The sequence below is a fragment of the Myodes glareolus genome, chromosome 18 (assembly GCF_982192425.1).
Source record: "Myodes glareolus chromosome 18, mMyoGla1.1, whole genome shotgun sequence".
NCBI classification, from domain to species: Eukaryota; Metazoa; Chordata; class Mammalia; order Rodentia; family Cricetidae; genus Myodes; species Myodes glareolus.
Genome location: NC_142043.1, coordinates 7,624,232 through 7,650,804, shown reverse-complemented (window position 1 = coordinate 7,650,804; position 26,573 = coordinate 7,624,232). Strand labels below are relative to the sequence as shown.

General features: G+C 48.1%; 1 protein-coding gene across 1 annotated transcript in view; it reads right to left on the bottom strand.

Moving 5' to 3' along the window:
* Rftn1 (raftlin, lipid raft linker 1) overlaps nucleotides 1-26,573 on the bottom strand; it is a 202,464-nt gene that overhangs the window by 171,672 nt on the left and 4,219 nt on the right. The window contains exon 2 of the mRNA XM_048445475.3: nucleotides 14,491-14,643. Within this exon, the coding sequence (XP_048301432.3) occupies nucleotides 14,491-14,635 (145 nt within the window). The 5' untranslated portion in view covers nucleotides 14,636-14,643. The remainder of the gene's footprint in view (nucleotides 1-14,490; nucleotides 14,644-26,573) is intronic.

Sequence of the window (26,573 nt, the reverse complement as noted above, 5' to 3'; positions counted from 1 at the left end):
CCCACTTCCTCATTTGCTGTTCTCAAAGGACTCCCTCAGGTCCTTGCCTTGAGTCTTTCCATAGGACAGTTCGTGCATGGCTTCCCTTAGAGGGAATATATGAGAGAGTTCCAGACAGCAGCCACAGACATTTTATAACTCGATCTCAGAAGCAAAGCCATCATCCTCCCATAGCCTATTTACAAGAAGCAGCCCAGCAGGTGCCACCCATATCCCAGGGAAAGGAATTGGAGAGGGACATGCCTCTCAACAGACACCCACTAAGGTCACACAATAATAAAAGAGACGCTAACTTTAAAGCTATCTTTTCCTCAGCTTCTTTGTGTCCCATGTCCAAATGCAGTCTGGTCCTGAACATTCTTCCCAGTTAAGAGGGTAAAACATGGTGGGCTCCCTTCTCTGGGATACTGGCTTCTAGCACCTCAAAGATAAGTTTTCTTGGACTTGAGTTATTTTGATCTAACTTATTGAATTTATTGAATTCCACAGTAAAAAAAAACCAAACAAACATGGTAAGACATTCCATAGACCCCCAAACATTACAGATGACTGCCATTACTCTTTGTTACCTGCCAGAGCTTCATGATAAGATCACACTGCTGAGAAAACTCATGTACATGAGTTCCAGGACATGGAAAAATCAAGATGGCACCACTGGAAGCCTCATCCCTTCTTAATAGTTTTCATAGACCTAGAAGGTTCTATGTACAGTATCAAGAGAGAAAGACTCAACAGTCATACACAGGTGTGTACCCTGGAAGCTGTGACAACAACCAGTGGGCAATATGTGCACCGGTGCAACAGCGGCACAAATGCTAGAGGAATCACCACCCACTTCCTGTAACTCACCCCTGGTACTAAGCCCCTGCCCTCCCCCATCCCCCATCCCCCATCTGACTGGGTTGGCTGTAGGTGCTAAGATGGAGCCCAATACTATCATCCCATTTAAAGGACACAGTGGTAAGCTGCCCTGGAATCTAATCTTCTGTAAACACACTGATCAATGTATATGGAAATTAGTACAAAGATCAACAAGTAATTAACATACAGAGATGATACTCTACATGAGACATCTATATCACAGCTCAGGGATTGTTGTGGAAAGAGGGAAAGAAAAACTATAAGAGCCAGAGGAAAGGAAGTGTCTGTAGAGGAATATTATTTGCTAAGGCACAACAAGGCTATTGCACACATCAACTTACAGCAGTTGTGACTGTAGGTACCCGCATAAAGCCAGGACAGGCAAACCCCAGGATGGATGGGGAAAGGGCTCATGAAGTACCACTCCTAACTGAAGGCAATGGGGCTCCTGAAGGACTGCCAGTTTCTTCAGGGATGTGGGACCCTGAGAGGTTGCCCACGCTTCAGGTGATGGTACCAATTCCATGCACATATAAGCTCTAAATAGACTCAGGATTTTTTTAAGAGCACATAAAGTTTGGAGGGAAAATGGTCAGGGCAGAGGGAAGGATTGGAGGGAAATGAGTGTGGGTAGGTGGTCTCAAAACACTTTATACACATTATGAAATTCCTAAAACAATAAAATTATCACTAAAAAAGAAACCATAGTGAAATAAGTATAAAACTTTGTCGATATTTAAAGATTAGCAAGAATTGGTAATAAGAAGGGAAGCAACCTGGAAAGCTATTTGGAGAATAAAGCAAAGTAGCCAGGAAGTCCCTCTCCTTCCCCTAACTCCCAGCATCCTTCTGGCCTTCTTAGCCACCCAAGCTAGTAGATGTAGCAGCAATCACTTTTCTTTCACAAGCTTCATCTTGCTATGGCTAACCAGATTTTTTCTCACCAGAAAGCCCTAACAGACTGAAGACCCAGAAGTATGTCCCCAGAGTGCATTCTGTACACCCATTAAACTCATCTTAGAAGCATAGCTCACTGGCTTGATTGACGCCTTGGGGTATTCTAAGCTGTAGTAGAATGGGCCCAAAGATTCCACTTGGTGTGGGATTGCCAGGGTCTTTTTGTACCCACCAACAGCAAGCAAATATCCAAGCAAGCAGTAGTTGAGCAGGTCGTAGTAAGTAAAGACTGGTACTCCTCCAAAATGGCATTGGCAGCTTCTCTCTTTAAGGAATGCCTCCACCCCTAGCCTTACCCAACACACAGAAACAGATGACCAGTTTTGTGTCACAAGGCATCCATTCCTCAAGCCTCATAAAGTTCCATACTTCTAGACTAATGCCAAATTTATACCCACAAGATTCTCCCAGTCCCCTTCTCTTAACATGGTGACGAACCTGTCAACAGCTGACCCCGTCTGCTCCCCATGAATCCATGTGTGCCCCTAAGACCATGCTTCTACCACAAGATGGGAGAATCTAGCCTATGAATAAGCTCAGGAAGCATGTCTGCTTACATCACTTTACTTAGCAGGACATCTGACCTAGGACCCAAGGGCAGGTGTCTGAAACACACTGCAAGGAAAGTGATACTCTAGGCTGAGTCACAGGGACGTGAACCTGTAAGTCACTAGGTCACTTTCTTATGCCAGTGAAGAAGATCTACAGATAAAAGGTCTCTTTTCCTCCAGAAGTCAACAGTCAGCGAAATCTGATTAAACTTAGGATAACACTGAGATGGGGGATGAACAGGGTGGAAAGACATGGCCTACCTGTATGACAATGTCACAGTCGAAACCATCATTTTGCTCAATTAATGTACACTATGAAAATGAGACAGGACAACAGTAAAACTGAGTAATGTCTGATAAAATCCTTTAAAGTCATTGATAAAAATTAGTAGGTGTGGTGTTTTAAATGGGAATGACCCCATAGACTCATGTGTTTGAATGTTTGGCGCATAGGGAGTGGCACTGTTAGGAGGTGTGGCCTTGCTGGAGTAGACGTGGAGGAAGTGTGTCACTAGGGGGTGGGCTCTGAGATCTCTTCTGTTCATTCAAGCTATGCCCAGGGTGACACCCAGTCTCCTTCTATTGCCTGTGGATCAAGAGGAGAACTCTCAGCTCCTTCCAGCACCATGTCTGCCTGCATGCCGCCATGCCTCTCACCGTGATGAGAAAGGACTAAACCTCTGAACTATAAACCAGTCCAAATTAGATGTTTTCCTTTATAAGAGTTGCTGTGGTCACAGTGTCTCTTCACAGCAATAGAAACTTAAACTAAGACAGGAAGCTACATAAACCATTAACTTGTTTTCTGTTGCATTTTATTTTCAAAATTACTTTATAATGTATATATACATATATACAATTTATTAATTTTTTACATTTATTTATCTATTTACTTTTGATGTGTGGGTACATGCATGCCATGGCATACACACAGAGGTCAGAGGACAACTTGCAAGGGTAGGCTCTCTCCTACCAATATACAGGTACTGGGGATTGAACTTCTGTCATAATGCTTAGCAGCAAATGTCTCTACCAACTGAGGCATCTTGCTGGTCCTTCTGTTCCATTTTAATTAAAATATTTAAAACTATTATGACAGGCTTCCATTATTATAAATCCTTATGGAAAAATAACGATTTGGTTTTGCTTTGACAGATAACAGTCAACACCAAGGAATCCTGTCCTACTGAAGAAAGCCTTCAGTTCCTGAATTTGACTGCTTGGGTCACAAACACTCACCCTAGAGTCCATCTACGCTCGAGACTGCATGTTGTTTCTTGATCTAGATTTAGAGTGGCTGGGACCACAGCACCTCGAGTTTGCTTTAAGAAACAAATGTTGAGAATGTCCAGCCCCCACTAGTGAGCGTAGAACAACTTTAGTACCGAGAACTACATTAAAAGCCACTGCACAGAAGCTACATACAGGAGCTTTGCTCTGCAGGCTTAAAGCCATTTCACACGCATTACCTCATCCATCTCTGAAATCTGCAAACTATGAGGTGTTTTATGGGAACCCAGTATCCTTCTGGGAACCATACTTCTGTTTAGAAACATATTGTGTTTAAAAACAGGCTGTGTTTCTAGCACACGTACTAGCTGGGACCTGTGCTTGCTGGTCATGCCACTGACCTCCTCCTCACGTGAGTCTTCAAAACAGAAGAAAACACTAAGCAACTGTAGAAACCAGACCAGAACCAAAACCAGGTAGGAATAAATACCATTACAACGTCCAACAGTTGCTTTTATTCAAATTGAGATTAAATGTTTATACACTCTCCTCCTTACCCCTTGTCAATCAAACAGAACCTAAAAATTGGTCATAAAATTAATTGAATAGTCTGAAAATTACAGTGGCAGAAGCAGATGGTTTCATAGAGGCTGATGCTCCTTAGGATGGCACAGCAGATCTCTAGGAAAGGAAAATGTCTCTCTAGGCTCCCGTGTATACTCTCTGCAAAAGAGGAATCTATTTTCAATGAGCTTGGTGTGCTTGCAAAGCTGAGGTGATGAGGTGATATCACACTCACCCAAGCACATGCCTGGACTCCTGAAGCTGGGCTAGAGGTCAAAACGTAGGTGGACTTTTCTTTCCCGCTAGCCAGCTCCCAAATAACCACACAGAGATTTCTTATTAATTATTAAAACTCGGGCAGTAGCATAAGCTTGTCTCTAACTAACTAGCTCTTATAACTTAAACTAATCCATTTCTATTAATTTTCTTCCTGGTTCATGGCTTTATTACCTCTATCCCATTTAGTGTCTGACTCTTTCCATGTCTAGCTGGCTTCTCCTTGTGTCTCCTGATGGAGACTTTGCCCTCCTTCAACCTAGAGCTCTTTCCCTGTCCATATGTCCCGCCTAACCTCTTCCTGCCTAGCTATTGGCCATTTAGCTCTTTATTAAACCAATGGGAGCAAGACATCTTCACAGTCTTCTACAACATCAAACTTAGCCCTACTTTAAAACAAGTAGCAAAGGAAAGTCAGAGATCCACTCCAAGGGCTCTTAGCTGACATTCACATTCTCAGTAAGAAAAGTAGTCTCCCAAAGCAGAGAGTGGTATATGGCTGTAATCCTGGCCTTGGGGAGGCAGAACACACAGATCTGGGCTCAATGGTCAACCCTCAAGTCCCAGGCCAGTAAGAGACCTTGTCAAAAAAAAAAAAAGCCAACAATTCCTGAGGAATACCACCAGAGACTGTTGTCTTATATACACACACATACACACACACACACACACACACACACACACACACACACACGTCTCTAACAGGGGATGAGCAGTGTGTGTTAAAGTGTGTTCCAGTCCTAAGAGACCATCAGTGTACAGTGAACCAGCCTCTCTGCAGCTGCAGAGATGAACTAACCTCTGCATGTGAACCCTCTGTAACACAACCTAAGACAACCCTCAGTAGCTACTCACGCCCCACTAGATGTGATTTGCCAGAGCACGTGAGGAGTTTTCCATAGACCAGGGTGTAATAAACGGATGGTTGCCTGCACTGGTCTTCAGTGCCAGACCTGAGCCACCCCAAACCTCAAGGCTATACCTAGAAACACTTTCATTCCACGCACAGTGCTTAAAATTCCCAGGGCATGCTGGGTAACTTCACTGATCCTTCTCAAGAGGATTAAATCCACATAAAGTAGGGTGTGTGGTGCTTTGTCTGTCATCACTGTTAATATCATCATCATTGTCCTTGTCACTCAAGCCTGTGACTCTTATCACAATGGGTGCTCTACAAAGATTCCCCAGTAAAGACAAAATGCAGAGGACCTAACAGCTGTGTGCCATTTTGTACTGTAAACAAGAGAATCAGCTCTAAGTCTGGACCATGTAAAAAAGTAAAACCCTAGCTCAGATACCAGGCTCCAATTTTTCTTCTCAAGCTTTCCTCCGGCCTCCTGTTATCAGCCCATCTTCCCTGACCCATGGCCCACCTTCCCGGATCCACAGCCCACCTTCCTGGATCCACATCACCTTCCACTACTCATAGTCCACCTTCCCTGATCCATGGCAACCTTCCCCCACTCACAGTCCACCTTCCCCAATCCACGGTTCACCTTTTCCGATCCATGACCCACCTTCTCTCATCCACGGCCACTGATTTTTTTGTTTCAAGGTTTTTTTTTATCTGCAAAAATGTGCATTAGTGACTTGCTCATTTCCTCTGAAAAGTGAGAGTGTCAGGAGTCTGCTCCCTTACAAGGCTGCATGTATCATGCTTAGAGAGCTGTAAATGCCTCACTAATGGCTGTCAAAACAAACACTTCAGGGTCCTCCAGGCTCCAGCTAAAGGAACCCCATGGTGAAATTCTTTCTCACCAATAATCTTCTTGCAATGCACATAAGCCTTACCCACAGGTGCCCTTCCTTTCCACTGTTTCCAGGTCAGGGGCGCCACCCTGTACGTCCTGCCAGAAGTTAACCCCAGAAATACCTGACACAACATGTCAAGTCTATTAATACACATGCTAATTGGGGATCACAGGTAGCTTCTGTGGGTCTTGGTCAGCCTGGCAGGGAACAAGGAAGGAAGTAGAGGGAACAGAGGCAGTAGATGCCTATCAAGGCAAAGGCTCCCAGAGATGATTCGAGGTCATGGCCCCAAGGATGCCCCTCAATGGGCAGTTAGTTTGAAATGTGAAAGCCACAGGACTGGAAATGAGGAGTCTAGGTGCTAGGTGTGACTGGGCAGGAGGCTGTGCCTGCTGAGCAGGGCTCTGAGAACTGGGCCCCAGCCCTAGATGAGGGTGATGGTTCTAATATTCACTTTTTCCAAAGCTCCTGAGTCAAGAGCAAGAAGACCTGGTGCACTGGCTAAAACATCAGCAGAAGCCTGTTCCCTGCATATCTCATGCTCTGCCTTCAGGGGGACCTCATCGCCTCCTTGCAAATCCAAAGTCTCATCCACCCTGGTGCACACAACCAAACCCCCCTTTCTGTCCAGTTCCTCAGGGCACCCCTCCACTACAGCTGAAAGAACTCCTGGCCCAGTTCTTCTCAAACTTAGGAAACTTCAGAAGCATCTGATGAATTATCATATAGGGACGATTTTATCTTTTGCAGTATCCGGACTGAGGGCCAAGATTTTGTGTTTCTACAAGATGGGGATCATACCTGGAAAAATGCTGGGTTCCCAACCTAGGTGCACATGAAACCCAGCTGTTCCCTGTGCACATCCCATCTCCACAAGGCACCTTAGGGCCTTAAGTGGCCTTGGCAACAGAAAAACCAGTGCCCACTTGCTTCAATCACCCTCTTATCCCAACAGCATCCCAGGACCAGAAAACAGTTCTTCCTGACTATTTACACCACTGCCCCCACCCCAGCACGGTACCACCCCTGCATGCCACATGAAGGCAGATCTGGGTCCACTCTCTCCTTCAACTCAGCAAAACCTTCCTCCTTTCTAGTGGGGGGGGGGGCTTCCCGAACGCCCAGCCCTGAGGGAGGCTCCTTGTAATGGACAGGAACTTCTACTTTCATAGCACTGTTTCCTAGAAAGTCCAAGCTTAGGCTACAAAGAGTAGCCTTAAGGAAAGACTGAGAACAGAGACAGCTGCAGGAGGATCAAACAGCCCTAGGGGTCAAGGAAAGAAAGACTTTGTGCTTTGTCACTCACTGGAGCATTATCGGTTAGGATGTCCACACATACCACAATGCATGCCTTCCGGTTCAACTCCAGCCTCAGCTGCATCCCTTGCAGCCTCAACACTATCAAGGCCTGGGCCCTTTCCAGGATGAACTGAGTAGATCCGGCACACAGCAGAGGTGTGGTAAGTTTGTAAACAAAGTTCAAAAAATAATTGCACTGGACTGAGCATGGTGTTGCAAGCCTTAATACCAACACTCAAGAGGCAGAGGCAGATAGATTTCTAGAAGCCAGCCTTGTATAAACAGTGTATTACAGATCAGCCAGGACTACATCATGTGGCCTAGTCTCAAAAAAGAAAGAAAGGAAGAAATAAATTAATTAGGGACAATGACTCAGCAGATAAGGATGCTTGCTGACAAGCCCAGTGACTCAGTGACCCAAAGACAAGCCCTGGGACCCATGTGAGAGGAGAACATAACCAATTCTCACAAGTTGTCCTTTGATTTCCAACACACACACCACGGCATGTGCACACCCATACACATATACTCACTAGGAAATGTAATAAAAACATTTTTCTTAAAAAAATGACTGCATTAATGAATGGATCTAGAAAACATTATATTGAGTGTGGTAACTCAGACCCAGAAAGACAAACATCATATGTACTCACTCATAAGTGGCTTTTAGACAAAAAGCAAAGAAAACCAGCCTACCATTCACAATCCCAGAGAACCTAAACAACAGTGAGGACTCTAAGAGAGACATATATGGGTCTAATCTACATGGGAAGTAGAAAAATACAAGATCTCCTGAGTAAATTGGCATCATGAGGACCATGGGAGAGGGTTAAAGTGGGGGGAGAGGAAGAGGGGAGCAGAGAAAAATATATAGCTCAATAAAATCAGTTTAAAAAATGACTGCATTGACTTGTCTTATGTCCTCCCAAATATAAGCCACTTACAGAAATAAAGTATATGATTGTAGGTACCCAGGTCTTTTTCCCTTTTCTTCCTTGGCATTTTGCAGGGCTGTTTGACCTCTGGCCCCTGGAGATTCTGCACTGGCACTGGCTTCAGGGTAGCTTAGAAAGAACAAGGCTGTTTTTGTTATGGTAATTTCACCTGTAAACAAGGTTGCAGCTGCGGGCCCTACAAGCCTCCCATGCCTGCCTCCCCCATAGCTGATCCTGCCTGAGGCTCTGGGAATGTATCAATCTATTCTACTGCTCCTGATGGGAGGGGGCCATGCCCTTTTGAACCCTCTTGCCTCCTGGTATATATACCCGACCTGAGTCTAATAAACAGCGGCTTTTTTACTCTCTGGCAAGCAAGCAGGTCTCTTGTGTCTTTGTCTGCTTAAATCCTTAGGACAGTCATCCATTCTCGTGGCCCTGGTTCAGGAAAGCGCGCTCCTGGATTAGGCCTGGGTATCCACAGAAAAGTGCGGAAGTTAACAGTATGCCTAGGCAGATTTGTAATTATTGAGCAAACAAGCTCACACCAACACTGTCAATGACTGGCACCACCTCTACTTGGGTGGTTCTAACTCAGAATGTTCTAAACTGCATCCTTCCTTAGTAGCCTTTCCACATCTGAAACTCATTACAAATGAAGGTTCCTCAGACCTACTGAGTCAGAGACCCCAAGGTAGAACCTGGGGACCTGGGGTCCAACAAGCCCTGGACAGTTCACATGCAGCGGTGTTGGCAGAGCAGGGCTGTGAGCTCAGAACTGACTTTGTGATTGTTTCTGTACTGGTCCCTACACCTACCAACCACGTTCACTGCCACCCCAGGAAATAGCACCAGGGTTTTTAAACTCACCAGTCAACACGCAAATTCAGGGCCAAGCAATAACAATAATAACGATAAATCAATTTTCAGAGTGTGCTAAAAACCGTGGCCCATCCTCCTGTCTCCCAGCTGTGAGGGGAACACAGTCTGGCAAGAGGACAAATTCCAGACTGACTGGGCGGCTTCTGCAGCGGTGTTTAGGGCTGAAGCTGCCCACATTGGAAGCGAAATGATAGAGGTCTCGTCTCTGACTCACTGCACAGCATGCATGTTTGGAACAAAAACGTCCCCTATGCTCTTATCACAACTAAACAAATTTCACACACAGCATTTAAGGATAGGGGCTGGCAGCAAACATCAAGTATAAGTCTGCTCAGCATAATGTCAGAGAAAAATCCCAAAAGTCAGCTCTTACAGAGCCCTTGGCAGGAAAACCGCAGGCAGGGGAATTTTTCAATGTGGTCATGGAGTCTGCTGTGGGAACTGCGCTGTGTGTCATGGGAGTAGCTTACAAGAACAGAAGGGAAAGACGACAAGGTTGAAGGTGCAGGCGACGGGGCAGAAAGAACGGCAGAGCCTTTGCGTCGGAGATCTTGAATTTATTTTCCACTTCCCATAGAAGGCCAGAGAATCAGGGATCCGGGAAGCCCAGAGTGGGGTGGGGCATTTTGGGCATTCAGAACACAGGGAACATTCTCCCAACCTTCCTCAACTTGGGGCCCAACAACTAATTACTTTCATTGCCTCTGCTAGTTCCGTTTATGTCTATTTTTCTGTTTTATGAAAGAAGCTAAGCCTGACTTACAAGGGTGCTGTTTCTCTGTGCAAAAGAGTCATAGTAATAATAAAAACATGAACTAGAAGTCATCCCTTTCCCAGCGCTTGGTGCTCCAGGTGATGGTGACCTAAGGCAGAGTCAGAGCAACCACTGTGTGGCCTCACGCTGTTGCCCAGGAGACTGGTAATCCCCAGGACTATTCCGGATTTCTTATACACACAGACACCCTGCACCCCAATTCTCTTGTCCCCACTGCTACTGTCCTGGCTGAGGCCACCTGCTCTTTGTCTGATAACTGCAATGATTTCAAGTAGTTTTCTCTCCCTTCTTCTATTGCTGCCCTCCCATCCTTCCATCTACACTTAGAAAAGTCTTCACAAAATCCAACTTTGCTCATAACGCTCACCCTTTCCCCACCTTACAAGCTTTCAGGCCTCCTGAGAGAGCCTGAATTCACCAGCTCAACAACTAAGCTTGTGTGTGTGTGTGTGTGTACACGTTCACGTCTGCATGCAGGTGCCTGGACATATGAGGTTGTGAGTGCACACAGCGGCCAGCGGTCAATCTTGGGTGTTCCCTCGGTGTCTCTCCACTTTGATTTTTGACCCAAGGTTTCTCATTTTTACCTGGAGCTCACCAATTCATCTAGGATAGTTAGCCAGAGAACACCAAAGGCTTCCCAGTACCACTACGTCTGGTTCTAGAGATCAAACCCAGACCCTGAGCTTACACATCACTTTAGCGACTGAGCCGTCTCACCATGCAATTGCCACTTGCTGTTCCGGAAGGCCATGCTCCAACCCAACTGGACCCACAAAGACATGGGTCTCTCTGGGTTCTGTCCACGGATTCTGTCCTCCCTTCTTCTGAGGACAGTGCCTCCCTACCCTCTTTGGACTACCTTCTGCCACACCTGCAGGGACAGAGTAAACCCAGGTGACTCGGACTTCTGCCAGGGCAGAATGTCAAGAAGACGCAGAAAGAGGAATGTTCAGAGGAACCTCGCCTGTAAGAGACAGAAACTGGACTGAAGAACATCCACCACAGGTGAATGAGAAGCAGCCTACTGTCGGCCACGCATGGGCTGCCACACACTGGCACGACGGGCAAGCTCAAGGACACAAAGAAACCTCCTGGGCAGGAGGGACCAGGGGGAAAAGAGGTCTGATGATTCCAAATAGGTAAACTCTAGGAAAACACAGGAAGAAAGTAAATTAGTGGTTGTCTGGGATGCAGGGTTGGAGCAACAGCAGGACACAGGAAGCTGTGGGCAAGGACATTCTACAGCTTGCTATGGTGACATCTCCTGAGGCCTGAGGCACAATCAGTGCAGTGGAGACAAGCAAAAAGATGAGATCAGGAAGGAGTCCCCACCTAGGACTCAGCATATAGTAGGCCTTCAAAAAACATTAGCTTGTGCCTGAGCGTGGAGAGGGCCTCATGGCACGCGGGAGATACTAGCAAGGACAAGTGGGAATCGTCCTGACTTACACGTTTACCAGCCAACTTCTAGGCTGACAAACCAACTTCCAGGTTAACCAGGGCCCCAGGGCCTGAGCCCTGCGGACAAGTCCCTCTCAGTGAATAAGATGGTAGAGCAACAGCTGATCCTCACCCAGAAGGAAACACAGCAGACTCACGTGCTGAAGAACAACTGTTTAGGGTGGACGGACAGACGCTGAGGCTGCAGAAGAGGCGGGCTCTGAAGGGAGGCTGGGGAAGCAATGGTTCTAGCTTGGCAGGAACTTGGTAGCAGGAAGGGTGAGGCCTACACAGGATGGCTGGAAAAGGAGGGTCCTAAGAGAACACAGTGCACCGCTGTAGACATAGTCCTTCATCAGAGACAAGGGGGCGGGCGGTGGTGGTGCACACTTTTAATCCCAGAACTCAGGAGGCAGAAGCAGGCAGATCTCCATGAGTTCAAGGCCAGCCTGGTCTACAGGGATAGTTCCAGGACAGCTAGGGCTACACAGATAAACCTTGTCTCAGAAACCAGAATTAATCAATTAATTAAAAAAAAAACCAGGAGAGAGTTCACAAAGGCGGTGCTAACAGACAGCCCAGAATATGCTCAGCCTTCACTTCATCTGTCCAGAGAAACGTGCCACGGAGTGGAGTCTGCTCAGATGTGTGTCTTACACAAATAGGTCCTACCCAGAGGGCAAGTTGGCAACTTCTCAGTCCTGAGATCTGTATCCTTCACCTGGCAATTCCTGAGGAACTCATCAGAAATGCACACAAAACTTGGTGTGCAACAGTGCTTACCACAGCATTATTTATAGCCCAGATCCCAAAGTAACTTAAAAGTCCAGTAAAAGGGACTGCACTGAGTGATTAAATCATACCAAGCCATTAAATCATACTTTCAGATCACTTGGAGGGCAGGGTGCATATCTAACTCTGCACTCTGTTAAGTTGCAGAAGGGCAGGATTCAAAAATACATATGGTTGACCCTTTGCTTTTCAATTATTAGCATCTATTAAGTGCCAGGCTCTGTCCTACATACTAAGTACTTCAGAAAACAGGCACAGTCTAGACTTGGGATGTGGAATTCTGTGCTTTGAAGATGAAGGAAGGCAAACAGCAAAGAACTGATGTCATGTAAAATACACAGCACCTGAGGCAGCAGAGGCCACTGAAGCAGGTTCCACAAATTTGAGCACTTCCTCCTGGAGGGAGGACCAGGCGTGAGACTGGGAGGTAAACCAATATGGTCTGGGAAGCTTCATAAGGATGAGGAGGGATGGGAATGGGAACTGTGGGTGAGAAGAAGCCATGGGCACAGGCCACCAAAGTTGGTCTACCGGTGCGAGATGGTGGTAACAACACTAGTTTAAAGGGCATGAGAAAAAAGCAGTGGGGAGCAGGAGACACCGAGTTTGGTTCTGGTGATGTGGAAGGGGTATGAAGAAGCCTAGCTGTCTATGTCCCTTGGAGAGCCAGAAAACTGGGCCTTAGACTAGGGAGCGGCAGCAAGAAGAGGTGTGAGGAGGAAGCGAAGACAAGGAGGATATCAAACAGTCCTAGCTGTGAACCAAAGCTTATGATGAATACTCCAAACACCTCTTTCTAATCATCACACTGCCCTGTGAGGGATGCATAGCCCAGCCCTGTGACAGGGACATACTGCCCAGCCCTGTGACAGGGACACACTGCCCAGCCCTGTGACAGGAACACACAGCCAGCCCTGTGACAGGGACACACTGCCCAGCCCTGTGACAGGGACACACCGCCCTGGGACAGGGACACACCACCCTGGGACAGGACACACTGCCCACCCCTGTGACAGGAACACACTGCCCAGCCCTGTGACAGGGACACACTGCCCAGCCCTGTGACAGGGACACACTGCCCAGCCCTGTGACAGGGACACACTGCCCAGCCCTGGGATAGGACACACTGCCCAGCCCTGGGACAGGGACACACTGCCCAGCCCTGGGACAGGGACACACCGCCCTGGGACAGAACACACTGCCCACCCCTGTGACAGGGACACACTGCCCAGCACTGTGACAGGAACACACTGCCCAGCCCTGGGACAGGGACACACTGCCCAGCCCTGGGACAGGAACACACTGCCCAAGGAACACACCACCCTGTGAAGTTCATTTTATGAACTGGGACTGATCCTGCAGCCCAAGAGCCTGGGGATTTACCACCCTAAGCAGTTGGACCAGCCTTTCTGGGGAGGGCTCTTCCCTGTCTCCTTCACATGTACAGAAGCTTAAAGTATTCCTCAGGCACGCAAGGGAGCAGTATCTTAAGATACACTCAGGAAGAGTATTGGTCCATGCTCTTAATTTTCTGATATCCCAAAGGAAGAGCAAGTCTCTTTCATTTTACACAGCATTCAATTCATGAGTGGAACCTACCATGCTCTTTTATACAAGTCAAAGACCTTCCTCCAGCTACCAGAATAACCTCCGGTACTCCCAGCCTTAGCCCGACTGCACAAAGTAGGAGCTCTGAACACTAAGTAGCTCAGGACGTACTCTACCATGGGAATTTGAGCATCCTTTATCGGCCATCCCAGGGCCATATCCTGTCCTCTCAGACCTGGGGCACTGTTTGTGGGAGATAACCCCTCATCCTGTCATACTGGGCAAGGCTTAGCCCAGACTGACTAGAAGGAAACACTGGTCATGTGAACATGGAGGAGGCGGGACAGACATATTAACGCTGGGGAAACTTATAGCTTTACTTTGCAGTTGACGACTGACCATGTCCATGACCATGGACTGACCATGACCATGGGTCATGTCTTGCCATGTGGTCCAGATCCTTCTGTCTCCGACTCCTGAATGCTAAAACGACTGAGTGAACCACCTGACTAGGTGTTGTTACTTTAGCCAGCCCAGATCTCTCAACTGTCCTCCTTTAAGCCGTGGGCTAGGCCTTATCCGACACTGTGTCCCAGCCAGCCACCCTCCTGGGCCTTGGACTCACCAGCAGTCAGCGTGGTGAACTCCAGGAAGCGGTATTCGTAGGTCACATCTACCTTTGTCTCCACCTGAGGTCTCTTCAGAGTTGAGTAAATGTTCCCAGGTCGCTTCTCTTCCTGCTTCTCCACCTTGTTCAGACTGCAACCCATTTCGACAGCTGACCAAAAGGAAACAAACGGGGAGATGGAGATGTTTTGAGCGATAATTTTGAAACACAATAGCATAAAAGACCCCCAATTTTCTGGAGGACTACATCAAAGTCCTCAGTGCCCAGCTGATTTAATATAGCTCCAAATACAGGGGACTAGGCCACCTCTCTTCCTATGAGGAAGCCATTACCAGCCATCTTTAGAGATCTGAGTGACCCCCAAAATGGCCCTGCTTTGTATCTTGTCTCCTCTCTTTGAGGAAAATAATACCTCTGAGTAGCTCCCTCCACTGCCATCTGTACACATGATTAAAAAAGCAGGGCCTAAAAAGCAACAGTGTGCATTATGCTGTCAGCCCATCTGCAGAAACGCAAGACGCGTGTCACCTTCCACTCAGTTGCTAAGGGGGGATAATAAGTTGTTGTTATCGTCTCTAAACTCTGGCATCCCTTCTCCCCTCAACATTAATTATTTAGACAGGAATTGATATTCAAACATCTCAAAAAGTAGACACTGGTATTTTTATGGATCTTGTCTAATAGCCCCCCTTCTCTTCTTTTTCAGACCAAACGGCAGGAAATAGCTGCAGGCTCCCCCACCTCCAGCCATTTCAGATTAACATGAAAGGTGACAGAGTATAATGGGGCCAGCGAGACATCAGCCGCATCCGCACGTGTTGGAAAAGCAGTGGCCTCGGCTCACAAAGGAAGTGGAGATGGGGAAGCAGTAAGCAGAGATGGATGGGATTCCCTTGTTCTCTGACTGAAGTCAGCGAAGGTTTTCTGTTTATTTGGAGAGAATGACACTCACACGGTGACTTTTTATGGGAAGGTTAGGTTCCTTCTACACCCTGGGCACTAACTGCTCTTCCTCTCTGGACACTGCCCTACCAGAGAAAATGTTTGCCTAAAATACAAACTGAACTGGCTGAGAGTCTCTCTCTCTCTCTCTCTCTCTCTCTCTCTCTCTCTCTCTCTCTCTCACACACACACACACACACACACACACACACACACACACACACACACACGAACCGCTTCCTCCAAAGACAAGGATTTCCTTCACCAATCCATTCACAGGGTTCCTAGCTTCCTAAAGCAATTTGGTAAATTCCAGAAAAACAAACTGAACTTCAGAAAAGCAGTAAGGGCATGGGACGGGAGACTGAGTGGAAGACTGGAAGGAAAGACTGGCACAGCCATGAGCAGCCTCTACTCTGCAGTAATTAAAAAAGAAGTCAGAGAGAATTGATGGAGGCCGGAAGCCTGCCTTATGCCTTAATAAGGGAACATTAGTGTCCAAGAACCAGAGCACACATGATTTATGTGCGGATATGCGGTCTGTGTGAACTGATAACTTGGAAACTACTTGGTCATTCTGCACACGCAACAACTGAGCTGGCGTGTGCGAAGACTGCTGGAGAACTGTGCAACACAAGTTCCTGTCATGTGCGGGGTGGGGGGGGCGAGGGAGGAGGGGGGAGGAGGTTCCCGAGTGCTGGGACCAGTGCACCTGGCAAGGTGGCTACTGGGAGCACCCGAACAGGAATCCAAAGAGTCCAGAGGTACAGTGTCCTTCAGTGCTGCCCATGGGAAAGGGCGGGCTCTGGAATCACAGCACAAGGTTGGTGGGAGCCTGGGAAAGTTGAAGTGGGCTCTGCCACACAGATTTGGGCATGCAGAGACGAAAGAGAACCTGCAAGAGTAAAGGGATGAAGTAGAAGAGATAAAGGAACGGCAGGCTGTGGAGTCTGTCATCCTGGCCTACCAGGTCAGAAGGCGAGAGTCACCACTTCCCAAAGTGCCTTTGTGAGATGGGCAAGCCTTGTCCTATGAGAAACACAGCCCTGCCCCAGCTGCGGCTTGGAGAGCAGAGTGGAGGCTAGACCCAAGCCCTTTACTTAACCCCTGTGACAGCCTTCACAGCTGGGCATGGTGGAGCTGTATCACCAGAGAAAAGACAAGCCAAGGGGACGATATCTCAACTGGCCAGGACTGACTTACAGAGTCCTGCAGAGAAGCGTGGGGAGGGACAAGCAAGGGGAGATCTAAGCGCAGAAGGAGTCAGGAGAGAGAGAGACACAGACTCTGGTTAAATCTGTCTGTTCTTCAGAGCACAGTCAGGGCGTGGAGGGATCCAGGGACTGGCTGAGCTACCTGAAGAGCACCTGTACACCTGCAGGCCAGCCAGCTTCGACACTCAGACTGCACTCGAGAGAGCTCACGCGCAGCCGTCCTCACCAGAGTTGGGAAGGAATACCGCTCTCATCTCCCTCCAACTGATGGGAGCGGATTCTCACACCACCGTGCTCTGCAGAGGGAATTCATCCAAACCCCATCGAGGACTACCTCAGGTGAGCAAGGAAAAACAGAAAAACACAGCAGCCATCTTGGTACACCCTCAACGAGCATGGGACAGGATGGACACATACAGATGATCAAGGAATAGACAGGGAACTCAAGTCTCCCGCTCATCAGGAGAACAGCGGCAGGGCCACGGGGAGAGAGTGGAGGCTAGACCAGCCACTTACACAGGTTAGTCATCTCCAAAGCTTGAAACCTTTTGAGAGATGATATTGAAAAAGTTTGGATTCTGGAGCATTTAAGACCTTGGAGTTTCAGACGAGGGAGCTCAAATGGGAAAGTCTGTGCAAATAGCTCCCGGTCTAAGAGTCTGAAATCTGCAATGCTTCTGTCTGAGCATCAGAGATCTTCAGTCCGTGCCAAGGGCTGGGGAGGGTACAGAGCTGCTCAAGATTTGATTTAAGCTTTCTGTTCACTTTAAATATTTACTTTATTTTGAATTTTCTGTGTGTAAGCATTTGTCTACATGCATGTCTGTGCACCATGTGCATTCTTGGTCCCATGGAGGCCAGAAGAGGGGCTGAGAGCCCTGGGAACTAGTATTCCAAGCAGTAGTGACCTGCCATGTGGGTGCTGAGAACCAAACCTGGGTCCTTTACAAGAGTTGTGAGCACTTTTAATTTGTGAACCATCTCTCCAGTCCCCAATTTCATTTTTAATTATCTGACTTGTAATTGAGAATATGCTAGTTTTTGCATAAAATTTCCCTAATAAATATCTCATATGAATAAATGCTACCAAATCAGGTCACTAATATTTTTACATCTTCAAGTTGTAAAAATAAAAGCAGAACAAACAGAATTCTCCTGCTTATCCCAAGGGTGACAGTCTGGAGAAACGGCCATGTGTGGGGAGGCTGCAGGCACACACGTCTGGTGATTCAATCCTCTCTAGATCTGTACCAACAAAAGTGTGTCACAAGGCACGAGAATGCCCACGGCCCCACTACTCAGAACCACGTGATGACCTTGCAGGGGGTTCAGTACAGTGGAATACACACATGCATTGGAGAATCAGAAAGCAAGAGAAATGCAGATACTGGAGTGCAGGTTACAGCATGGTGACTGTCTTAGTCAGTGTTCTGTTGCTGTGAGCAGACACCCATGGCGACTGTCTTAGTCAGTGTTGTGTTGCTGTATGACCAGACACCCATGGCGACTGTCTTAGTCAGTGTTCTGTTGCTGTGAGCAGACACCCATGGCGACTGTCTTAGTCAGTGTTGTGTTGCTGTATGACCAGACACCCATGGCGACTGTCTTAGTCAGTGTTCTGTTGCTGTGAGGAGACACCCATGGCAACTGTCTTAGTCAGTGTTGTGTTGCTGTGAGCAGACACCACAGCCACAGCAGCTCTTATAAAAAGAAAGCAAGAACAGCTCCTCTGGGAAGAACTCACAAGAAGGCATGCCCAGCACCGCTGGGGAGCTCTCCAGAAATGCATCACCGCATCACGGCAAGCCTCACCCAAGGCCTGTGACCAGAGCTACAGTGACATTTGTGAAGCTCCAGCTTCACACTCAAGAGGAAGCTGTTAAATGCTGGTGCCTGGGGCCTGAGAGTGGTTCCATCTCCAGACCCCAAGAAAAAAAACAACAAAGAGAAGTAGGCTAGGCAAGAAGGCAATTGTGGACTGTCTCAGTTAGGGTTTCCATTGTTGTGATCAAATACCAAGACCAAAAAGCAAGTCAGGTTCATTTGGCTTACACTTCAGCATTGCTGTTCTTCACTGAAGGAAGTTGGGGCAGGAACTCAAACAGGGAAGGAACCTGGAGGCAGGAGCTGATTAGAGTCCATGGAGAGGAGCTGCTTACTGGCTTGCTCCTCGTGGCTTGCCTTCTTATAGAACCCAGGACCACCTATCCAGGGATGGTACCTCCACCATGGGCTGGGTCCTCTCCATCAGTCACTAACTGAGAAAACGTCTTACAGTTGGATCTCATGGAGGCTTTTCCTCAGCTGAGGCTCCTTTCTCTCTGATGGCTCCAGCCTGTGTCAAGCTGACACAAACCAGTCAGTATATGTCCCGAAAGAGACTCTGTCTCTACAGGAGGGATGCTGATGCTGCTTACATGGAGGGGTCTCTCAGTTCCCTGCCATGAGGACATGCTACAGACTGAGGATGTGTCTTTATTGCATGACCACTGGTTGCACTCAGGGTGAATGACTTGAGAGCAAAGTAGACCCCAGTGGAGCCCACAGCCCAGCCTCACGATGCACGTGCTGCAATTTCTGCAGTGCCCCATGGACTCCAAGGGTCAGCTGTGGATTTAGCATGCATTCAACACTGTGGGGGCAAAGAGGGTCCTGCTCTACCTTGCGACCTGCTCTAACTCCCGAACAGCAGGACCCAGGAGGCCCAGATCTCTCCTGAGCCTTCCGCCCAGGCCTGAGAAGCAGCTCTCGCTTTCTGCTTCCAACCTTGAACTTATTTCTGTGTCAGAGCCTCCCGGGCTCTTCTGCCATCCTCATCCTCCCAAGTGCACTCACACCCATCCAGGAACTGCTTCTCTGGGTCCGCCTCCTGGTTCTGTCTCCCCAGGCTAGTCTAAGGCTCCACTCGAAACATAGGGAAAGCAAGGCGACACCCCCGTGCCCCCACCTGGGCTCAACAAGGGCAGACCTTTCGCCTTATTTAATCCCCACATTTAATGTTTTGCAGAAAGCGGACATTTGGGGCACAGCCTCTAAGCCCTTGTCCTCTCTCTTCCTGTGACCCCTGCCTTTGCTTTCACCCTACCTGTGATATCCACAGCAGCAGACAGCAGAGATCTGCCCTTTTCAGTGCAGGGTGGGGGAGCAGCCCTTAGTGTTTCTCTATGTTTTGAACGGCAGCCCCAGGCTACAGGCATTCCTAACAGTACCATTTGCTAACTTCTAGAAACGCAACAACTTAATGTGTTTAGCCTCATAACTAGACCCTTTGGGAAGTTAGTACAACTGTACGGGGAGAAAACAATCTGTCCCTTCCTCAGTAACAGTCTGACTCTTCCTGAAAGCTGGATGCCTCCCAGCTTCCCAAACATCGAAGTCTCAGCTTCCTAATTTTCGGTTCCACAGTGATTTCCTTAGCAACCACCCCAGAGTTTAATGTGAATGTGATCTCAAGTGAACTGTCTCAAGCCAGGAAGGGTATCTCACAGATATTGCTGGGTTCCCTTAAAAATGTAAACTATCCTTGTCTCCCTACCCTGTGAGGGATTTCAGTGTTTCTGGGGCATATACTCTAGAATCCCAATATATGGTATTGTTGCATGTGATAAAAAAATATACATGCCACCATCTCCCTTCTTAGCAACCATACCCCTTCTTGCCATAAATGAACCTGCTTGGTAAAGGCTCCCCTCTTTATGTGACTCCCCAGACAGTGTCTCCAGTTCCAGAGATGTTCTGTGACATGGAGTATTCCTACCACTATAGAATACACTCCAAAGGGGAAAAACAGCTTGCCTAGTAGGCCTGCCCTTCCTTGGCATCTGCGGTGGCCACATTTTCCTGGGAGCATCCAGGTTCAACCCACAGGGCCCATCTGTCTTACTGAACACTCAATCACATCTGATCTTGGGGCTAGAACTGGAAGATGCTTCAACTCCTCAACTCACTAGCCAAGCCACTTGCGTTCTACGAGCAGCCAAAACTTTCTGGGAACTGGCCTTCTCAGCCTTCTGACGTCCATCCCCAGCCTCTGTAGACTGCGCTCCAGTACCAAAGAGAAACTCAGAGAGTGATCAGATCCAGCCTAGGGGCCTGGCTGCCTCCCCTCTCCAGTCCTGTCTCTCATTATAAACTATGACCTCAAGTTAAGTGAGAAGAGGCCATGGCTTGCTTACACACCCACAGTCCTCCCACCGCAGACTCTTTTAACCCACTGAGACCTTCAGATACAGCCAGCTTTCTCAGGGGGGACATCAGTAGGTTATGTGATGTGGAGGGGCATGCATGTGTGTATGTGTGTGTGAGAGAAAGAGAGAGAGACAGAGACAGAGAGAGACAGAGAGTGAGAGAGAGGGAGAGACATAGAGTGAGAGAGAGACAGAGAGACAGGGACAGAGACAGAGAGACAGAGAGAGACAGAAAGTTGAGAGAGGGGGAGGGAGATTCATTTTAAGGAGTTGGCTCATTGGTTTCTGGGAGTCGACAAGTCTAAACATCCCAGGATAAGGAGGCCAGAGCTCCAAGAAGAGCTAGTGTTGTATCCTCCATCCCCAACACAAGCCACCCAGCAAACATCCCCAGGCGAGTGAGACAGGCTCTCACTGACAAGCCACCCAGCAAAGCATTTCTCCTAGAGCAACACGAACCTCTCTGTCCTTCTGAGACACAACACTAACAACAGACTCAAGTCACCACTCCACCCATGTCTAGCTTGGTGAAACAATGAGCTCACTGAGCCTACTTAGAGGAAGTAAGGGTGACCCCCAAACTGCTGCAATTCTGAAGAATCACTCCAGCGTTAACGATAACTCTCCCAGAGCTCTAGGGACAGCATGCCCGCCCAGCTAACATTTCACACTCCATATATTTTAACATACCCAGAGGCCACATGCAGTCAGGGCAAAATTACACACAGCTGGGAATGGGGAGGGAGACAAAGGAGGGAGTGGTTGGAATCTCAAGTGAAGGTCTCATGGTGACATCTCCAATAAAGAAATGTCAACAGGGTGTCCAAGGGCCGTGTAGCCACCAGGGCCACGCCAATCTGAGTGGCCTGGCTAGGGCCATGGTGTCGTCTGGTCCAGGGCTGCTGCTGAGGACCATGCTGCTGAGTATGTGGCTCTACCATAGCCAGGGTCTGAGTTGATGTCTGTGGCTCCTGATAGCATTGAAGGCCATGCCAATGTCAGGGGTCTGTGCTGCCACCTGGGGGCATGTTGGTGTCTGAGGACTACACTCACCAGGGGGCCATGACAATCTGTGTGGCCTGTGCAGTCACATGGGGCCTGAGATTACAGGCCTAAGTCTCCAGGCACACCAGTGTTGCAGTCTCAAGCCAAAGACTGTACAAATACAGAATTCCTTCCTGCTGGGAACCCTTGATATTTTCTCTAAATTCTTCAGCTGATGACTGAAGCCCACCCTCAGGCATACTATGAAGGGCAAACTGCTGTACTCAGAAGCCTGCCAATCTCAACATCAATCCTGTTTGGAAATCCCCTGAAGCAAGACTGGTGTTGGAACAAAAACAGGCACCACACTCTGGCCAAAGGGACAGAAAACAAACCATCACTCTTACTGTAAGGCCAGCAGGTCTGCCTCTGTACTGTTCCTTTACCAAATAGACTGAGCTTCACTGTAGACTTGAGCTTCTTCCTCAGTGCTGGCCATGCCAAAATAAAACCAGAGTCAAATTCTGAGAATGCTGTCCTCCAAGTTAAGAGCCACTGTCCTCTACAGAGCAGCTGCGACTGCTTACAAGTGACTCTCAGGGTGTTGGTGACTCTCAGAAGAGGGAGAATGGTCATTAGAGCCTCCCAAGAGTCAGCCACACCCTCTTACAATTATGCCCCAACTGGTCATGTGTCAGTTAACTGAAACAGAGACTCCATATTGGCAGTCACGGAGTAGGTGTCATCCATGCTGGGGTGAGTCTCTCCAGTGGTATGGATCTTTAAAGGCCACGCACCCTTGTAAGTAACCCCTTCCCCATGCTCTGTAAGTAAGCACAACAGAATAATTAGTGAATAAAGCTATCCTTGGGTAGAAGGATACTCTGTCTGTCATTGGTGCCACATCTGGAGTGAGCAGATGCTTGCAACTCCCCAGGAAACATTCACACAACACTTTCTTTCATGAACTGTATCTTCCAGAGCACAAAAATAGACAACAGATATATAAAGAAAAATAATGAAATTTCATCTTCAAAGCACGTCAAGTGGAGAAGGAACACAGAGGGGAGAGTAATTACCAAGGGAAAAAGGTGGCACTGCCAGGGAAGGTGTCACCCTGAAGTAACATTTAAGCAACATCACAAAGGAGGTGGCAGCGCAGTCCTTGGGATAAGGAGGGGTGACCCAGGGCAGTCACACTGTAAACAAGTTGAAGTTTGGCCAGGACAGTGCCTGTGGGAGGCCAGGCATGGGGTAAACTGGAAGACCTCCCACCTGGGGACTGAAGCTGAGAAGATGCAAATCCCTGACTGTCATATCAGGAATGGAGAGACCAGATGACTCGGAAGGGACAATGCAAAGGCTGAGGTCTGGGTCTGTTCTAAAGGCAGGAATGTGGATCTAAGGATAGTACGGGCCAGTGGTCTGAAGAAGGCTGGAGCATCTAGTCCCAACAGGTGAGAGGAAAGTTAACCGCTTCTGTGGGACGTGCAAAGTGCCCAGTTGCTGTACCAGCCTGGAGCTTTGGTGGCACCCACTCCTCTCTGACAGTGGCCGCACAGGCAGTTGGCGATTCATCATCCATCCAAGGCCAACCCCAAAAGAGCACAGTTAACAGCAGCTCAGCCACCATAAGAAAACTCCAGAGCTACCAAAGGACAGAAAGGGACCTCTGAAATATGGCCCTGTGGCCTTCAAATTCACTTTACCTTTTACATTATCATCATCATTATTATTGCTATATTATTGTTATTGCTGTTCTGTTTTATTCACTGAAGGGAAGCATATGCTACAGTAAACATGTGGAGGTCAGAGCATAATTGCAGGACTCAGTTCTCTCTTTCCACCAAGTGGGTCCGGTGCTGTCACTCTGAGAGCACCAATGAAGTCAGACCTTGGATTGGAGGGCAGAATTCACGGTCAGTTGGCTGGAACGGACCATAGAGTTTTCTGGCCGACTCAGAGGAAGATAGGAAGAAGGAAGGGCTTGGAGGCTGCAGGCTTTTCAACCTGGAAATGTCGCTCGTAGGGTCAGCCATTCTTTCCTCCACTGTTCCTTGGACTTACCAGATTCTTACCTCAATTTCTGAGTCCTGCGTTTTTATTAAGACGTAAACAATTAAGGCAAAAGCTTTAGTCCTGGGGTCTAACTCAGGTCGTCAGGCTTACTGACAGGTGTTTCTACCCACTGAGCCATCTCTGCAGCCCAAGTTCAGCTTCTTAAAGTGCAGTCCAGGGTTTGGATTGCAGGCACAGGAGTCAGAGAGCCTGCTTCAAACCTTGGTGACCTACTTCCTAGGCGTGACTTCAAGAAAGCCCTGGGTCAGTTTTTAAAGCTGTGACAGAGACAAGGGCGACTTCTTCTTGGTCAGTGACAGCTACATAAAGACGGTCAATGCTGAACATAGGATAAGATACCCCAGGCATGCAGAATGAGGATCAGAAACGTTACCCAGGACACCTGGCTTAGTGGTAGAACACCTTCCTCTCATACCCAAGGCCTTGAATCCCATCTCCAACACCATGCGGTAGACAGGGAAGTGTTAAACATCCAGCACCACTGTTATCCGTTATATAGAGTCCTTGTAACCTGGCATGGGTTGCTACATCACACTGAAAGGGTACCTATAGGAGTCAGAAGATACACGCACACACATAACCCACAACCTTTTCTTTTCGAGGACAGAGCTTTTCTGTGTAGCCTTGGATGTCCTGGAATTCGCTCTGTAAACCAGGTTGGCCTTGAACTCAGAAATCCGTCTGCCCCTGCCTTCCCAAGTGCTAGGATTAAAGCCCTGCGCCACAACTGCCTGGCAACAAAAACATTTTCTAAATTGAGAAAGGATTCAAACAAGTGGGCCTGTACTTTATATTTCTGAAATTTGAAAATATGTAGAATGGACTCATCCCATTAGTAGTTCTGTGACCACCCAAATCTCTTCCCCCAACTTCAAGGACAGCAGCGATCACAGCACCTCAAATCCGAACTCGGAGAGCAGGCCCACAAAGCGGTTCCAGTTCCTCAGCACAGGTGAGGTGGGAAGTAGGTGCTTTCCATATAAGAACACAACAACTGAAGGTGATCACACTGGGCAAAGCTCTCACTCTGAGGAGATACAGGGCAACAAAATGGGGCATTTCCTGTGGAGAAGCCAGGGAAAGTCGTCAGCGCCTGACTGAAAGTGTGGAAGCCTTTGATCTAGGATTATGAAGCAGATGAGCTCCTCAGATTCCCACAGTGAAGGGCACAGTTTGTCTGAATCTGGCCATGAACAGTGGGGACCATCTTCCCTTCTTCTTTGATCCCCACATAAAGGTAAGAGCCACTGAATAAGGGGGACAGCTAGAGCTTCTTACCCTCTCCATCATCTCTGCTCCCCCCTCGCAGATAACATCTCTGCCTCAGCCCTGGCAAATAGCCATCCCTAGAGAACATGAGCTGAGTGTCTATCTCTCTGATTCTGGCCCACTGAGAACACTTTTCCCTTCTGAATTCAGCCCAGGTAGGGTGTAATTCCCACAAATGCATATTTAAATGCTGGACTAGATTCTTATTTCGAGAGCAAGGAATTAAGAGGACTCAAGCAGGGACTCTGAACTGCCTGCTGTACTGATCCTTCATGAAAATATATCTTGATAAAATATGCAATGATAATAATGAAAAGCCCCTTTGGGGGCCCAGGAGAAAAGAGAAACTCGAATCTATGTCAAAATCTGTGACTGGAAGGAAAGCTATCACACACACCCCCAGAACCTGGGAGGAAATCTCTCTCTCTCTCTCTCTCTCTCTCTCTCTCTCTCTCTCTCACACACACACACACACACACACACACACACACACACACACACCCATTCCTCCAATCCTCCGAAGGTTAAACATAAAAAGAACGCCTGCCAAAGTGCATCTGTCTGTGAAGAGGAAGCGCCCGAGCCGTTGCCACCCTGGAGCCAACTCTCAAGCAAAGGGTAAGGCAATGTGCACAGCACAAAGCAATTGTCCCCCAGGGCTAGCAGCAATGGCAGACACAGCGTCAGTGCACATGCTCTAGGCTCTAGACATCAGAACTGATGCTAGCACTCACCCCGTACAACTGCAGTCTGGTTTTAGCAGACTCGGCTCATTTAAATCCACCTGCTGCCTGCTACATATGGCTAGAGACCACTGTGCTCCAGGCACTCAATGACATCACATCCCAATTGACCGATACCTTTCACTTTTTAAAAACAAAAGCCAGCTGTGTAGGCATACACCTTTAACTACAGCACGCAGGAGAGTACAAGGCCAGCCTGGTCTAAAGAGAAAGTTATCCTGACTCCAAAAAAACAAATCAACAACAAAAAGTGCAAACGCATGCACGTGGGTGTGGGTGTGTGCACGCGCGCGCACACACATACACACACACACACATTATAGCCACACGTGCACTTGGGCCAAGGTATGCTCACGAAGGTCAGAGGACAATTTTCACCCTGAGCTCTGGGGACTGAACAAGGGCCATCGGGCTTCCCAGATAAGCATCTCTGCCTGCTGAGCCATTTTGCTGGCCCTTATTTTACTTTGTGAGTCAGGGGCTCTTTTTGATAGCCCAGGCTAGTCTTGAAATCTCCTCCTTCCTGCCTACAACTCCTGAATGCTCAGATCACAGGTTTGTGGCACCAATCAACCTTCAAAGTCAGAGCTCTACAAGCCCCAACTGTGCCAAAACTCTGTGCCTGGGGACAAAGATACACAAGACACCAAAGGAAGTGACTG